The sequence below is a fragment of the Scyliorhinus torazame genome, chromosome 7 (assembly GCF_047496885.1).
Source record: "Scyliorhinus torazame isolate Kashiwa2021f chromosome 7, sScyTor2.1, whole genome shotgun sequence".
Taxonomy (NCBI): Eukaryota; Metazoa; Chordata; class Chondrichthyes; order Carcharhiniformes; family Scyliorhinidae; genus Scyliorhinus; species Scyliorhinus torazame.
In genome coordinates this window covers 267,764,671-267,782,290 of record NC_092713.1, presented here as the reverse complement: position 1 = coordinate 267,782,290, position 17,620 = coordinate 267,764,671, and the positions used below count along the sequence as shown (strand labels likewise).

Here is a 17,620-nt window from a genome sequence, read left to right as displayed (position 1 = left end):
TGTGGGGATGAAACCCACGCAGACACGGGCAGAATGTGCAAATTCCACACGGACAGTGACCCAGGGCCGGGATTCGAACCCGGGTCTTCAGCGCCGTAGGCAGCAGTGCTAACCACTGTGCCACGTGCCGCCCTCACCAAAATTCATACCATAAAGAATGTCGCACAAACAGGATATTAAACAGAAAGCTTGATCCTGTCACTGTTCTACAAACTGATATCAGTCAGATTGCTACAGTAGTCATTGACACTCACAGGCTAGGAGGACGTCAGCCAGGCTACCCACACTGTCCAGTGACCCCTTTTGGAGGTGTGTGTGTGTGCAAGCATGTAGGTGTTTGTGACTGCATATGTGTGTATGTGAGAATGCCTGAATTGTGCATATTTATGCGTGCATGTGTGCAGATATTTGGTATGGACTGGGTCAGGCTCAGGTTTCATTACCTATTCCACATTAGTGGCCTGCCAAAGTTCACTATCAAGGTTCACACACGATTACTGACTACTTGAGTGAGGTAAACAAAAAGTATGAGCCAGTCATTTGACCCTTTGAGCCTGCTCCGCTATTCAATATTATTGTGGCTGATCCTCTTTCTCAATGCCATACCACAGTGCTCTCCCCATGCTCCCTGGCACCTTTAGGGCCTAGAAATCTATCAATTTCCTTCTTAAATAGATTCAGCGACTTGGCCTCCACCACCTTCTGTGCTAGAAAATCCTATCGGCTCATCACCCTCTGAGTGAAGAAGTTTTTTCTTATCTCAATCCTAAATGGCCTATCCCGTAACCCCACATCGTGACCCCCCATGTTCGACACCGCCCAGCCAGACAAAACAACATCCCTGCATCCAGTCTGCCCAGCCCTGTCAGAATGTTAGACGTTGCAATGAGATCCCCTCTCATTCCTCTAAACTCCAGTGAACATAGGCCTAGTCAACTCAATCTGTCCTCAAATGAAAGGCAGGAACGAGCAATGGACAATAAAGGATTTATTGATTTTTACCAGAAGAGAGCAGGGGAGGGGAAATATTAGCAAGAGAAATAAAATAAAAGAATCCAGAATAGGCAATGCCTCAATCCAGTTTCACAGGATATTCTTGAGGGGCTAATCGCAGCAGCAAAGCTTATATTAATTGTTTGAAAGCCAAATCGGAGAGTAAATGTTTTCATTCCCAATTATCAACACCCTATAATCCAATCAGTTAGATGTCTCCAAACAGACTTGGCTAGTGCTAGAATCCAACACACATATCTGTGCGAGTAAATAACAATCACAACATCGAGGATGAGAATTGCCTCAAAAAAGAGCAAAAAGCAGAAAGGTTTTAGTCATCTAAGCTTCATTCACCGAAAGAAAATCTCAACCTGGCAGAATTTTCCATTCAGTCAGGCAAAACCATCTTCGATGTTATGCTTTTTTCACTGTAATGTTAAAAAAGAGATGGGATTTGTAAGTTATCTGCTTTTAGTTTGATTTCACTGATGGTTCCGTCCACTGGAATGTGCCACATATTTTTCATATGGAATAGTCTGACAGCATTAAGATCAAACACTTTCACTTGTTTGTTCTTTTTGAGTGTAAAACTGGCAACTAACATGCTCCCCACCCCCCACCCCCACACCCCTCCCCCCCACCACCACTCTGATGGGAATTTGTTCGTCATCTTTGTAAAAAAAAATTCAGGCTTCCGATATTTTGTTCCCAGTGTTTTCTTTGTGCAGATGCCCCTGGCATCTAGTGAGACATGAATGAGAAACTAGGTCATGTTTCCTGGTCCTTATATCGCAGAGGAAGTACAGTGGGTCCCATACTGACAAAGCACACTGTGGTGACGAAATGTTCCGCCTTCGGAGAAACCACAAAGTGCTCATGTTATAATTTCAAAGGTTAGCTCCAAATTCCAAAAGGCCAAATAGTATGTAGATATTCCTCATTTGCTCAGTCAGCTTTTCATTTAAACAAAATCATATTTTATTTATTTTTCCTTTTAAAAAAAAAATTCATCTCGCGTTTGCGGCATCTCCTAATCGTTTGAGTTCTGTCCAGTAGAGGCAGTCCCCATGATTGTGGCTTCTCAGTTGGAAGTTAAGAAACATACAGTATAAGAGTAATGTGGGTGATGTGCCCTTTCATTGCCCCTTCCTCTCCTAAGGTGCCTCCTCCAGAGCATGCCCACATTTGTGGACTTACCACATTTCAGCCATTAACTTTCTCTGGTGTTCTGATGAATAATTACGTTTCCTTTAAAATAAAGGATTTTTTTTCTTTATTTCTTCAAATACTTACAACATTTAAAAAACATTATTTTGTAACTCTTCTGTGACCCTTTGGTCCAACGGGATGGTCCCACCTCTTGCTTAATATATCCAAAGCAGGTAAAGTGGCCAACACATTACTGAGTCCATCATGTTCCATTCCAGGGAGGATTTCATGGGATAAAAAAAGGTGGGGGGTGGGTAGAATCCAGGTCAGGAGAGCCTAAATTTTCCTTATGGATCTGGAGGAATACTCCTACAAAGTGGGAATCGCGCCATCAGTAAAAACATTGTGCAATTTTTAAAGAATGGACAAGATTCTAGAAATCATAGAATTTACAGTGCAGAAGGAGGCCATTCGGCCCATCGAGTCTGCACCGGCTCTTGGAAAGAGCACCATACCCAAGGTCAACACCTCCACCCTATCCCCATAACCCAGTAACCCCACCCAAAACTAAGGGCAATTTATCATGGCCAATCCACCTAACCTGCACATCTTTGGACTGTGGGAGGAAACCGGTGCACCCGGAAGAAACCCACGCACACACAGGGAGGATGTGCAGACTCCGCACAGACAGTGACCCAAGCCGGAATCGAACCTGGGACCCTGGAGCTGTGAAGCAATTGTGCTATCCACAATGCTACCGTGCTGCCCCAAATGCTTAATATCTGAGAACAGCTGTCACTGAGAATGTAGATAGATTTGAAAACCTTGTAAATTATTTATTGTAGGGTAAAAAGAAAAGGAGGAAACGAGAAAAGCAGCAAGACTCTGATCCAGGTACTGCGATTTTTCACCTCATGATGTGTGCTTGCTGTTCACATATGATTGTATGTCTCATTCAATTGCAGTGTGAAACCATGTGCATCTGTGGGCGCAAATCACTCTCTGCAAGATTAACAAGCCAGTGTATGTGTGATATTTTTTAAGCTCTGTCAACCATTTTACTAAAGGTTACTACCTTCATTATAATAGCAGCCAGGAGAATTTCATACCAACATATGTACTAATGTTTAGCACAATTACACCCCAGTAGACGGGACATCAACTTGTAGTAACAGTAAGGAGGGGAAGCATTACCTAGCATCATTAATCACCAAATAGAATATTTGCTTTTACATATGTGACAGCCTTGAAATAAATTCTTAAGTGTTTGGCTGCTATATAAAATAGTTTTTGCTATAGTTTACACAGCAAGCTTTTTCAAAGTTTTTAATTTGTTATGATCATTCTAGCGAGGGCTGAACTATAAGCCAGGTGGGCTGCAGGAGAATAAACTTGTAGTGGCTGCTTGGGCGCAGCAGCGAGAGGGGGAATTGATTGTCACTACATGGAGCATCATCAACTGAAGTGCTGATTTATTATGCAATTTACATTAGGTCACCCAATGTTTCTGAAGAGGGCAAAGAGGTAGTTTGTGTCTGGGTGTAAAATTTCACCTGGGCAGAGCACAGGAAAAGAAAACTGGATGAAGAGGATTGCAAGTCTGTAGCAGAGCCCACCCGACTTTCAAATAATGGAAGGGGATTAAGCTGGACTCAATCACAGCTGTGCGATCTTCCATGCTTGAGTTTCCTTTTTACATTCCACTCAGGCACCAAAATTAAAATCCAACCCCCCCCTCCCACCCACCCCCCCGCCCCACTTGCCCCATAAATATTTGGTTACCCTTTCTTGTTATTTGAAGAGGCGCAAAAGCCAGAGGGGCGGTGTGTCACCTTTGTCATGATAAAGCATTTCAACATGATTTACGCCTTTGGGTGGTGCATCTTTGAACGATAGTAAAAGGGCTTATCGAGTGCTTTCTATGAAGTGAGTGCTCACTTGCCTTGTACTTTGACACAGAACTATGCAGTATTGTATTATGTACCCGAGGGGACTAAATTTGACTGTCTTCTGTACTTCCCTCTTAGAATACTCCAGGTTTATTTGGTATATGTAACTTGAGATGATGCCAATTGTAATGCTGAAAACAGTTTTATTTGGTGGTGGGGGGGGGGGGCATGGTGGCGAGAAGCTTCTTGGAAGTTATAAGCCGAGCTTGTTCAGGAATTCTGTGGGATTTTTATTCCCGAATAGTTAAAGGTATTTTAATGTCTTCTGAAGCAAAACTTTTCAGATAGAAAGGTTAAATTGAAAAAGAGACTCTGCCTTTAAAATGAAGAAAACCAGGGCACTTACATGTACCATGGCGCTAACTCCTGCACACATGCACACACAGTGACATGGGACAGACAGTTGCACATTACCAGAGAGAGGCACACACAAACAAACAGACAGAAACACAGATGCAAACTTCCAATTCCACATAGAAACAGAGGCATGGCAGGAGGATTTTAGTTCATTGATCTGCCGGAAGTAGGGAAACAGCGGGGGGGGGGGGGGGTTAGGGTGCACAAACCGGCAGGTTGTAGATTTCTTGCAAGCTTGTGTGTGATATCCCTGACAGGTTGCCCCACCTGGATTTCAGCCATTTTGGCAGGTATGGCTCCCAGTCAAGTAGGAAATACCGGAAAAGAAGCTTCTTGGCCAGGGAAATCCAAAACCAGACCTGGGATGGTGGTGGGGGTCTGTCAAGGACTCATGGGACTAGGGAGGGAGGTCAGGTGATGCATTGGAGGTCGGATACGTTAGTGGGGTTGGGATCAGAAGGGTGGGTGGCAAGGAGGTTGATCGCAAGGGGTTGTTGAGATGGGTATGCGGGAAGGCACCTACCTCCTGGATCCAACACTTCTTCCCACCCTGTAGCTGCTAAAATTTTCGAGGCTCAAGAAATGCGGCCGATCAGAGTTGATATTAAAATTGTATATAAAAACAAGGCAAACAGCCTTATATGAAGTAATATTGAAATTGACAATTTGCCTCCTGGGAGTGAGTTTCGGAATTGTAATTCAGATTTTTAATACTTTAATTTCCTACCCAACCCAACCCAAGTAGGGCAGTTTTTTGGGGTTACAAAACTCCCCCATAGATAAATGAACAAGGGCATGCACAGGTATAGGGACATGGAAAGAGAAATGTACATACAGGCACGCACTCTAAATGGCAGAAATAGGTACAAATATAGGCAAATACCAACAGTCAGAGAGAAAAATCAATCCTAGTTTTACGAGTAGCTCCAAAATAAAGTCTTAATGAAGAAAACATTCATTTTTTATAATGCAAGTTTCATTCATACATTTAATTCAGCCTTTTAAGATAATGTTACCCAATTCTCCAAAACCATTGATCAAACTTTCAGGGTCAGGATTTAATGAATATCGAAAATGACACTTAAAAAAGAATTAAGGTTGTGTTCAGCTTCTTTGGTATTTGTGGTTTGGCTCCCATTGCTGTTCTATTATTTTATTTTTAGTCTCACAGACATTTCCATTTATAAAATTAGGCTGCATGTGCAAGTTTTCCGATCAGAATGAGTTGCATGTGCAAGCTGTTCTTTCCTTCCAAGATGTTTTAAGATATTAAATACCCTAAGTGGGCGCGTGACCTGAAATACATTTCTAGCATTGCAACCAGCTAAAGATCTGGGCTAAGGGGCACAGCTTAAAAGTTAGGGGTCTCCCGTTTAAAATGGAGATGAGAAATTTCTTCTCCCGGAGAGTCATTAATCTTTGGAATTCTCCTTCCCAGAGAGCAGTGGAAGCTGGGGTCGCTGGAAATATTCAAGGCTGAGTTAAACAGATTTTTGATCTACAAGGGATTTGACGGTTATGCGGGAGGGGGGGCCAGGAACTAAAGTGGCGTTAAGGCCTCAATCAGATCAGCCATGACCTTATTAATCTGATGTGCTGAATGACAAAACAGAACCTCACTGGTGTTAGAAATGGCAGTGCAGCATTGATGTGGCCAGTGAACATATCAATCCACATTTTGAAAAATGTTTCCCCTTTTCTTTCCGACAGGATCACATTTTGCAAGAAATAAAACTCAATTTATCTAGCATCAATTCCCCGCCCCCCCACGCAATTCTGCCCTTCTCTCGAATGAGTTACCCATGAGCATTACAATGTCAAAGAAACTGATAGTAGCAGTTCCTTATGTTAACCCAGATGATGTGTTTCATCAAGCTATCGAATCACAGGGCAAGATGGGAATACCTCAGTTGAGCCTGACCGCACCTTACCTAATGTCGGCACATTAGTTATTATCTAATGAACCTAGACAGTGCACTTGGGTGTATTTCTTTCTTTCCCTATCCTATAGGCCAATTGGAGCACCACTCTTACTGCTCCAGCTGTGATCAGCTAAGTCAGCACAGACCAGCAATCAAACCTGAGATATTTGTGGTTTGAGTTATTATCCACCACTCATTTACTCATTGATCCATCGGGATACTCATCTATTTGGGCAGTTTCTTGTGGGAGTAGGGAGGGCGGCAAAATTTGCAGCATTAGTTGCAGCTTTTAGTGACGTACTTCATTCAGGCGAAACTTTGCTTTATCTGAATACTGTAGCATCCTTTCTTTGCAAAGATATGGAGGTTTTTTGCTTCGCTCTTCTTTAATATTTAACTTCATAACACCTTTTGTATTTGTTTGATTTAGCACCTTTACATGTGGTAAAAGGCACACACACTTTGCTTATAAGTAAATGTTTGGCTTACTAAAACAACCTTCAAATTGACTCTTTGGAGCGTCAAATAATGTCCGTTCAATTATTGTATCAGTTGCTCTAACAGCTATTGCTTATCTTTGCTTTTTAAAATTTTCTTTCATGCCTTCTTTGCCCATCCTTGCCACACTTTTTGCTTTTTTTTTGTTTCTTTTCTTTTTTTTTTGTTCAGATCCAAGCTCTCCTAAGAAATGCCGGGCACGCTTTGGCCTTGACCAACGGACAGACTGGTGCGGCCCTTGCAGGTGTGTATTTTGTTGCCTAACAGTCTGCGTTAGCCAATCTTGTTGCCTGGTGCCTCTACTTCCAGTCTTGCAAGACCTTCAGATTTTGCACAGCTACTATCAATCTGTGTGCAAATATTTCAATTAGGCAGTATTACCTTGGCCTACGTTGGCTTAGGTTGAGGATTATGTTCAGCGCACATACCTTATAACTTTACCGCATCACGTCAACTCATTTTAAGCAAATTGTGTTCAAAAGAAAAGAGCTAAGAACCACAGTATCACAGAACTCTGCCACCATCTTGATTTTGTGGCCACTATATTGGATGTTATTTCAATTTGCCTCTTGTACAGTGTTGTGTTTGGAATCTTCGTTAAGGCAGAGTCTCTTGGTCAAAAGGTATGATAGTTTGGATGTACAGTCTGAAAAGACCTGCAACATGTGGATAAATTGCAATCTCTTCAAAGCCCAAATTCTCTTTCCTGGTTGAATATTCTGTGTGGAGCTGCTGTTGCTTCTCTGGCTGACCTGGATTACATACTAACTCCATTTTCTTTTACAAATTGTGTTCCTCTATTGTTGTTTTTGTTTACTTCACACTAACAGATTCAAACACCGCAATGATGTGTCGCCCATTGTTCGAGCTTGATCTGCAATAGATGCGGTGCCTCCCCTGCAGGTACCCTTAATTACTCAATCTTTAACTGGCTTGACATTTCTCTTTAATAATTTTTTGACAAAACCTTTCGACCCTGTCCTGTCAAAGCTTCATCGAAGGAGGTTGCCTTCTGGAGAAAGCATTTGGCACGTTTATTTTGTTTAGGTGCGGGGGGGGGGGGGGGGGTGGAAGTTACAAAAGTTAGAAGAGTTACACGTACATTTCCATCACGGTGACTTTGCGCTCAAATGTTATTGTGATGTTGATAACTAATTATGTCACGGCACCAGTTCTTGCAAACAAGCAGGAAAAAAAAGATTTTCCAAAGACTTTTTCACCATGATGACCTTCCTTTCATGTAATTGTAGACAGTTTCACCATGGAGTCACATTGCACTGGTCAGGAGCAGTGTGAAGATTGTAGGGAAAACAGGCCCTTGTAAATACATAAACAGATCTGTACGGATAGAATGAAAGGTATAACAAAGTAAGAAATCTATGCAGCTTCAAATAATGCCTTTTGATAAGGTCCCACAAAAGAGATTAGTAAACAAATTTGGAGTGAATGGGGTTGGGGGTAATATGCTGCCATGGATTGAGAATTGGTTAATAGCCAGAAAACAGAGAGTAGGAATAAACATGTCATTCTCAGGTTGACAGGCTGTGACTACTGGGGTACTGCAAATATCAGTAAGTGGGCCCCAGCTATTCACAATCTGTATCAATGGCTTGGATGTGGGGACTGACTAATATTTCCAAGTTTCCTGATTACACAAAACTAGTGAGGAATGGCAATTGTGAGGAGAATGCAAAGACGTTTCAAGGGAATTCAGACAGATTAAGCAAGTGGGCAAGAACATGGCAGATGGAATATATTATGGAAAAAGTGAAGTTATCCACATAGTAGGAAAAACAGAAATACAAACTATTTTTTAAATGGTGAGAGATTGGCAAATGGTATGCTTGCCTTTACTGCAAGAGGATTTGAGTACATGAGTAAAGATGTGTTGCTGCAATTGTATAGGATCTTGGTGAGATCACACCTCGGGTATCACATACAGTTTTGGTCTTCTTACCTAAGAGAGGATGTGTTTGCCATAGAGGGAGTGCAATGAAGGTTCACCAGGCAGATCCCTGGGATGGTGTTAAGTTCGAGCAAGTGACCACACGGGAGCTTAAGGAAACAAAAGGTTTTAATGAACGAAGAACAAAACTCTCTCTACAGCACTCCCCCGAAGGGACTCCTGCGTCCAGTCCACATCCAGTCCAGACAGGCCGGGGATTTTATGTCCAAGATTGCTTCCCGCTGATGATGGGGCAGAGAGGGGTAGTTCATACTGCATGAGAGTCACGGGGAGCCTAATGGGCTCAGTCCCATGGCCCTCATGTAGGTTATGACAGATGGTGAGATTATCCTATCAAGAGAGATTGAGGAAACTAGGCCTCTATTCTCTAGAGTTTAGAAGAATGAGAGGTGATCCCACTGAAACATACAAAATTCTTACAGGATTCAGCAGGGTAGATGCAGGAAAGAAATTTCCCCTGGACGGAGATCTAAAACCTGCAGACACAGTCACAGAATAAGGGGCAGACAATTTAGGACTAAGGTGAAGGATGATAAATCTTCGGAATTCCCTACCCCAGAGAGTTGTGAAGGCTCAGATGTTGAGTGTGTTCAAGACAATGACTGATCGATATCGAGATAGTAAAAGCATCAAGGGATGTGGGGATAGTTTGGGAAAATGGAATTGAGTTTGAAGGTCAGCCATGATCTGTTGGAAAGGCAGAGCAGGCTCAAGGGGCCAAATGGCTTACTCCTGCTCCTATTTCCTGTGTTCAGTAGAGTCAGAACAGAAATTGTATTTGATGTGATGCAGCTCATGGACTCACTTTTCTCATCCTCAATATCAATTTGGACCATTTTGTCCTTTTTAAGTGCAGGAGAGAGTTTTTTAAAAAGTAGGTGATGTTATTGATGTGACAGCAATGAACGTATTAAAAATATTTCTACAGTTGTGCATAGGTTTTTGTGGATGATTCAATGTAAGCTTTTTATATATAATTGTAAGTTGGGGGAATATCAGTGCTGACGTTTGACATGGTCATTGTGTTATATCAGCTGAAATGAGCGGACAAACTTTTTGTTTGTGTCCGGAGGTGCATTTCAATGCACGAACGGCCACGGAATGGGTTTTTTTGAGGAAATCCGATTTTCCTACCCCGCACCATTTTCGTCTTAAGTTTTGTATGGGTCGGGAATGTCTAGTGTGTAAAATGCACCCCCACCCCCTGTTGAGGTCGGGTTCTCCATTTTGAATGTGAGATGAAAATGGATTTCCCTCCCGCACTCCATTTTCATTTGGTGGTGCAGGGTTTTGAAGCCCATTAAAAACACGGCAGGTTTTTGAGAATTTGTGAAGAAAGTGGAAAGCCTGCTGAGGAGTTGAGAACATTCTAAAAGGTAAGTATAAAGAGTTTTGACACCTTCAAATGTCACTATTGTATGCTAGATTGTAATGTAGATGTTTTTTAATGCAGTGATTCATCATAGAGATCATTCCTGCAAAGATAAGGTGGCCCTTAATTGACCAGCACAAAGTGTATTTATACATGCATTGCAGTATTTTTCCAATGGAGAAAGCAACACGTCGTACTGTTTTTAAAATTACTAACAATGTCATCTATCATGTTTTCATGCTCAGGTTTAATTGTACTTGCAAATCTGACTTTTTAAAAAAAATCTACTTTTGAAAGTAGAAAACAGGTCTGCACCTGAGCTCCCACCCCTCCACCCCCATTAATTGACAGGCATACTGCTATGAAATAGAAATGAACATCTGCTGTGTCTCTGGATTTGGAAGCTTTTGTTATGACAGTTATTCTATTATGAATGCTTGGTGTTATGGGCTAGGGTTTAGAAAACCCCAAAGTACATCATGGAGTTCACCTGACCCACAACTTTTAATAGATTGTGGTATGGAGAGCACACAGCCCTCTGTACAGGTGTGGTACAGCAGAAATGGAAAAGGACTTTTTAAAAGCAAAACAATGTTTATTCTATGAACTCAAGTTAATCTTTTTAAAATATACAGTGAACATCTTAGCAACCATCAATTCAAATACAACCCGTAAAGAATACAACACGAAGTAATGCTTACGCTGTCCTTTTAACATCCATTAGAAAAAACAGAAGCGCATCAGGTTAAAGCTACTACTGAGGACATTTATAATTCTGAATTCACCAAATGATCAAAAGATAGTCTTTTCATGGCAGAGAGAACAGCAGTACACCTGCTTTGTCTGGCTTCAGCTCCAACACTGAAAACAAAATCAAAAAGACACAGACACAGCCAAGCTTTTCTCAAAGTGAAACTAAAAAACAGAGCCAGAGCTCAGCTCTACCCACACTCTGACATCACTGTAGTAACATGAGCAGCCAAACATTTCTTAAAGTGACATTCTCATGACATTGGTCTGGTTTCAAAATCTTCAGCTCAACTCAGCAGGTTATATTGATCCAAGACGAAAACAATTTTTAGGAGCCTATGATAACAGAATTGAGCTAGATAGTGACTGATCTGTATATTGACTCCATTTATCTTTCAACCTTAGTCTTAAAAAATTGAGGGGAAAAAAATCTAGATTTTTCTCTGCCCTTCCTGATTTCACTCCTAATGCTCAAGAATTAATTTGTCGTGTGTTAGCCCGGCATTATCTAACATTTTGAAAACTTCAATTAGATCACCGATCAACCTTCTCAACCCAACAAGCCAATATTATGGAACCAGTCTTCATAATTCAACCTTTTAATTCCAGTTTAATTCTGGTGAATCTCTGCTGCATCCCAAACCAATATACCCTTCCTGAAGTAATACTCCAGATGGGGTCTGGTCAAGGCTCTGTACTACTGAAGCATTCTTACTGAAACCCCTGTGAGGTAAAGCAATAAAATCCATTAGACTTTTTTGATCACTTTTTGTATTTGTGCACCAACATTCAACAAACTAGGTAGCCAGACACCTAAATGCCTTTGTTCCTCCACAATTCCGAGTCTCTCAACATTTTTTTTAAAAAATATTTTTATTCTCCTTTTTCACGTTTTCTCCCACATTTACACCCACCAACAATAAACAATAATCAGTAACAGATATGTCAATCCCCATGTCAATAACAACGATCCCATCCTCCCACCAAACCCCAAACATTAGCCCACATGTTCACATAAACAAATGACAAAAAGGAATCAGGAATCACCCATAGTCGCTATTAACACACACAGCCCCCCTCCCCCCAACACTCCCACCCACCCGCACCAACTAATGTTCGATGTTATCCAGTTCTTGAAGGTGCATAATGAATAATCCCTATGAATTGTAGAACCCCTCCATCCTTCCACTCAGTTCAAACTTAACCTTCTCAAGAGTCAAGAATTCCAACAGGTCCCCCCGCCACGCCAGGGCACAGGGTGGAGAGGTTGCTCTCCAACCCATCAGGATCCGCCTTTGGGCGATCAGCGAGGCAAAGGCTATAACATCTGCCTCCGCACCCGTTTCCAACACCGACTGGTCCGACACCCCGAATATGGTCTCCCGGGGGCCCGGGTCCAGTTTCACATGCATCACTTTAGAGATTACCCTAAAATCCTCCTTCCAGCAATCCTCCAGCTTTGGATAGGACCAAAACATATGAACGTGATTAGCGCCCCCGCCCCCCCACCCACCCCCACCCCTGCAACGTTCACACACATCTTCTACTCCTTCAAAGAATTGGCTCATCCTCACCCCCGTGAGGTGTGCTCTGCATACCACCTTCAGCTGTATCAGCCCCAACCTCGCGCACGAGGTGGAGGCGTTGACTCTCCGGGGCACCTCATACCAGAACCACTTCTCCATATCCTCTCCCAACTCTTCCTCCCACGTTGCTTTGATCCCTTCCAGTGGTGCCTTCTCCTCTTCCAAAATAGCTCCATAAACTGCTGACACTACCCCCTTCTCCAGTCCCCCTGCTGTCAGCACCTCCTCCAGCAATGTGGAGGCCGGCTCCACCGGGAAGCTCTGTATCTCCTTTCTGGCAAAATCTCGCACCTGCATGTATCTAAACATTGCCCCCTGCTCCAGCCCATACTTCGCTTCCAGCTCCTTCAATCCTGCAAACCGACCCCTAAGAAACAAATCTTTTAGTGTCGAGTCTCTCACCATTAAGCAATATTCCAATTTGTCTTTCTTTGAAAACAAAGTGGATGAACTCACACTTACACATTGCATTACACTTACACACTCTTGTATTGAGTTACATCTGCCACAGTTTTTCCCACTCACATTCTCTATGTCCTTTAGTAACTTTCTGTTCCCATCTTTTTTTTAAATAATATTTTATTAAGGTATTTGAAATTTTTTTTAACAGTAACAAAAACAATGACATCAGCATGGTAAAATAAACATTCCCCCCCCCCCCCAGCCCAATCTTCACACACCTCAACCATACACCAACAATCCAGCCCCCCCCCCCCCCCCGCCCCCCCCCCCCAGAATATTGCATCTGCTGACATTTTTAATTTTCCCCGAGAAAGTCAACGAACGGCTGCCACCTCCGGGTGAACCCTAACATTGACCCTCTTAAGGCAAACTTTATTTTCTCGAGACTGAGAAACCCAGCCATGTCACTAACCCAGGTCGCTACACTCGGGGGCTTCGAGTCCCTCCACATTAATAAGATCCGTCTCCGGGCTACCAGGGAGGCAAAGGCCAGGACGTCGGCCTCTTTCGCCCCCTGAACTCCCGGATCTTCCAACACTCCAAAGATCGCCACCTCCGGACTCGGCACCACCCGTGTTTTTAGTACCGTGGACATTGCCTTAGCAAAACCCTGCCAAAACCCTCTAAGCTTCGGTCATGCCCAAAACATGTGGACATGATTTGCTGGGCTTCCCGCGCACATCTATCCTCTACCCCGAAAAACTTGCTCATCCTAGCCACTGTCATGTGTGCCCGGGGGACTACCTTAAATTGTATCAGGCTAAGCCTGGCGCACGATGAGGAGGTATTAACCCTGCTTAGGGCATCCGCCCACAGACCCGCCTCTATCTCCACCCCTTGCTCGTCCTCCCATTTGCCCTTAAGCTCCTCCACCGGGGTTTCCACCACCTCTGAAAACGCCTGGTAAATATACGATACCTTCCCCTCTCCAATCCAGGTACGGAAACTATTCTATCCTGTTTTCCCCGTGGCGGCAGCAGCGGAAAGGCCGGCACCTGTTTTCTCAGGAAGTCGCGCACCTGCAAATACCTAAAACCATTCCCTGCTGGCAATTTAAATTTATCCTCCAAAGCTTTCAAGCTGGGAAAACTCCCACCTATAAATAGATCCCCCATCCTTCTAATTCCTGCCCTCTGCCAACTCCGGAATCCGGCATCTAGCCTACCCGGTACAAACCTGTGGTTGTTATAAATCGGGGTCCAAATCGATGCTCCCTCCACTCTCTTATATCTCCTCCACTGCCCCCAGATCCTCAGAGCCGCCACTACCACCGGACTTGTGGAGTATCGGGCCGGCGAGCACGGCAGAGGTGCCGTTACCAATGCTCCCAGACTAGTGTCTTTACATGACGCCGCCTCCATCCGCTCCCATGCCGACTCCTCCCCCACTACCCACTTCCTGATCATGGCTATATTAGCCGCCCAGTAGTAATTGCAGAAGTTCGGCAGCGCCAACCCACCTTCCCCCGACTGCGCTCCAGCAACACTTTCTCCACTCGCGGGGTTTTACTCACCCACGCAAAGCCCCAAATAATCTTATTCACCCGCTTGAAAAAGGCCTTAGGGTTGAAGATGGGGAGGCACTGAAAGACAAACAGAAATCTGAGGAGTCATTTTCACGGTGTGTACCCTCCCCGCCAGTGATAGCGGGAGCATGTCCCATCTCTTAAAGTCCCCTCCCATTAGTTCTACCAACTAGGATAGGTTTAACTTGTGTAGTACCTCCCATTTCCGGGCCACCTGGATTCCCAGATATCGAAAGCTCTTCCCTACCATTCTAAGCGGCAGCTCTCCCAGTCTCTTCTCCTGCCCTCTTGCCTGGATCGCAAGCACCTCGCTTTACCTGTGTTCAATTTATACCCCGAAAAATTGCCAAATTCCCCCAAGATTCGCATTACTTCCCCCATTCCCTCCAACAGGGCCGAAATGTACAAGAGCAGGTCATTTGCGTAGAGCGAGGCCCGGTGCTCCACCGCCGCCCCCCCCCCCCCCCCCCCCCCACCGAACCAGCCCTTTCCAGTTCCTAGAGGCTCTTAACGCCATGGCCAATCCAGAGCAAACAGTAATGGCGACAGGGTTTTGCTTCCATCTTTGTAATTTATTGTGTCTCGTAACGTCATGCCCTGAAGACACATCTGGGCGTTTTTTAATGGAAGTGTAGGGGATTTTGCCCACCAGCTGAAGAGCCGGTGAGAACCCTGCATCACCTCTTTCAGGGAAGGCCTGCTTAATTAAGTGCCACTCAGGCACTTAGCCGGACAGCAATGGACAGCCCCCAGGACAAATGACCCCTGGAGGCAGAAGTCCCATCTGCTGGGAGCTGCCTGCCACTTGGTGACTGGTAAGACTATTGGACGATAGTGTCACTGGGAAGGCACCCACCCAAGACCTAGAATTGCCTAGAACCAGGCTAGAGGTGAGTGATGGCGAGAGGACGGTGTTTGTAGCAAGGGGAAACTCTCAGTGGGTTCTTTCATTCCCAATTCCATCGATCAGACATTGAGTTCTTTTGAACTAGGGACTCTCCTGGGAACATGCAAGCAACCCTTTAAAAAAAATGTATTTTATTACAAGCATGTATCAAAACAGGTTACAGCGAACAAACACCCCGGGAAACAACTTCCCAAAAATCAACTATACAGTCTGGACAGATTTTTCCTCTTTTTCACACACTCCTCCCCTACGACGAACAGCCCCTCAAACATGGTCACAAACATCCCTCACCTTTCCTCAAACCCCCTTGAAGAGCCCCTCAACTCATACTTTATCTTCTCTAACCGCAGGAAGTCATACAGGTCACCCAACCAAGCCACTACCCCCGGTGGCGATGCCGACCGCCACTCCAGCAAAATTCGCCACCATGTAGTCAGAGAGGTGAAGGCCAAGACATCCTCCTCTCTATGAGTTCCAGCTTCTCTGAATGCCCAAATATCGCCACCAAAGGGTCCGGGTCCAGCTCATCCTCCACTATCCTGGCTAAGACCGCAAACATTCCTGCCCAGAATCTTCCCAATTTTTCGCAAACCCAAAACATGTGCGTGTGATTCGCTGGCTCCACCCACACCTCTCACAATCACCTGCTACCCCTTGAAAGAACCCACTTATTCTCCTCCGAGTCAAATGCATCCTGTGCACCCCCTTAAACTGTTTCAGGCTCATCCTTGCACAAGAGGAGGCCCGTTTACCCTAGGCAGTGCCTCACTCCATACTCCCCAATTGATCTCCCCTCCCAACTCCGCTTCCCATTTCTCCTTGATCTGCACCACCCGCTCACCTCCCTGCTCCCCCAGCCACTTGTAAATATCCCCAATTCTTCCCTCCCCTTCCACTTCCGGAAGCAGCAGTCGCTCCAGCAGGGCGTATCCCGGCATCTAGGGAACACCCTCCAGACCTTTCGCGCAAAGTCCTTAACCTGCAGATACCTGAACTCACTCCCCCTCGGCAGCTCTACCCTCTCCCTTAGTTCCTCCAGACTGGCGAACCCTTCCTCTAAATACAGATCCCTCACCTTGACCAGCCCCACTTCCCTCCACCTCCTGTATACACTATCCATCCCCCCGGCTCAAACCTATGATTCTCGCACAGTGGCGTTAGCACCGACATCCCTTCCACCCTAAAATGCCTACTCAGCTGATTCCATATCTTCACTGTGGGCTGCACCACCGGGCTCCTTGAATACCTACTTGGAGCCATTGGCAATGCTGCCATCACAATAGCCCTCAAAACTAGACCCCTTACAAGATTCCTCCACCCTCCTAACCCACTCTACCCCTTCTCCTTCCCACCACCGCCACACCTTGTCCACATTCGCCGCCCAATAATAATGAACCCCCCCTGCTGCCTCTGCATCTGTACCAGGGTCCTCCACACCCTCGACACCTTCCCCACCCATGCAAAGTCAGAAATGATCATGTCCACTTTCTGAAAAAAGCCCTTTGGTATAAAGATTAGGAGAGCTTGAAAGATAAACAAGAATCTTGGCAGAATATTCATTTTTACCACTTGGACCCTCCCGCCAGCGTTAAGTTCAGTGTATCCCATCTCTTAAGATCCTCCCTAGCCTCCACCACCAGATTCGTTAAGTTCCACTTATGGAGCCCTGTCCATTCCCTCGCTACCTAAATCCCCAAATACCTAAACCTATCCCTTGCTACTGTAAATGGCATCCCTCCCTAAATTAGTCCGCTGTGCCAGCTCATTCACCGGGAATATCTCGCTTTTCCCTACATTCAGCTAGTACCCTGAGAACCCTCCAAACCTCCCCAGCAGGCCCATAATCCTTTCCATACTCTCCAAAGGACCCGAAACATACAGCAAGAGGTCATCGGCATAGAGCGACACCCAATGCTCCCTCTGTCCCCTCATAATTCCCTGCCACTCTGCCTACCTCCTGAGAGCCATCGCCAATGGCTCAATGGCCAGCGCAAACAGCAGCGGTGACAGCGGTGCCCGTACCCCTGCCTCATACCCCTGTGTAAGTCAAAGCTTCGTGAGCTCATATCATTCGTCCTCACCCTCGCCCTTGGTGCCACCTACAGCAACCGTTCCCCATGCCACGAATCTCGGCCCAACCCCAAACCTTCCCGAAACCTCGAACAAGTACCGCCACTCCACTCG

General features: G+C 44.9%; 1 protein-coding gene and 1 long non-coding RNA gene across 16 annotated transcripts in view; one reads left to right on the top strand and one right to left on the bottom strand.

Moving 5' to 3' along the window:
• LOC140427025 (transcription factor 7-like 2) overlaps nucleotides 1–17,620 on the top strand; it is a 309,025-nt gene that overhangs the window by 284,330 nt on the left and 7,075 nt on the right. For 5 of the 13 annotated variants that reach the window (XM_072512433.1, XM_072512432.1, XM_072512431.1 and 2 more), the window contains 2 exons: nucleotides 2,988–3,036; nucleotides 7,040–7,112. In XM_072512433.1, coding sequence (XP_072368534.1) covers nucleotides 2,988–3,036; nucleotides 7,040–7,112 — 122 coding nt within the window. Of the gene's footprint in view, nucleotides 1–2,987; nucleotides 3,037–7,039; nucleotides 7,113–7,698; nucleotides 7,773–17,620 lie in introns of those variants that run through there. The other 8 variants (XM_072512440.1, XM_072512434.1, XM_072512442.1 and 5 more) reach the window with 5 other exon arrangements.
• The window catches only part of LOC140427027 (uncharacterized), a 73,816-nt gene that overhangs the window by 49,911 nt on the left and 6,285 nt on the right, over nucleotides 1–17,620 (bottom strand). The gene's annotated exons all lie outside the window — the stretch shown is intronic.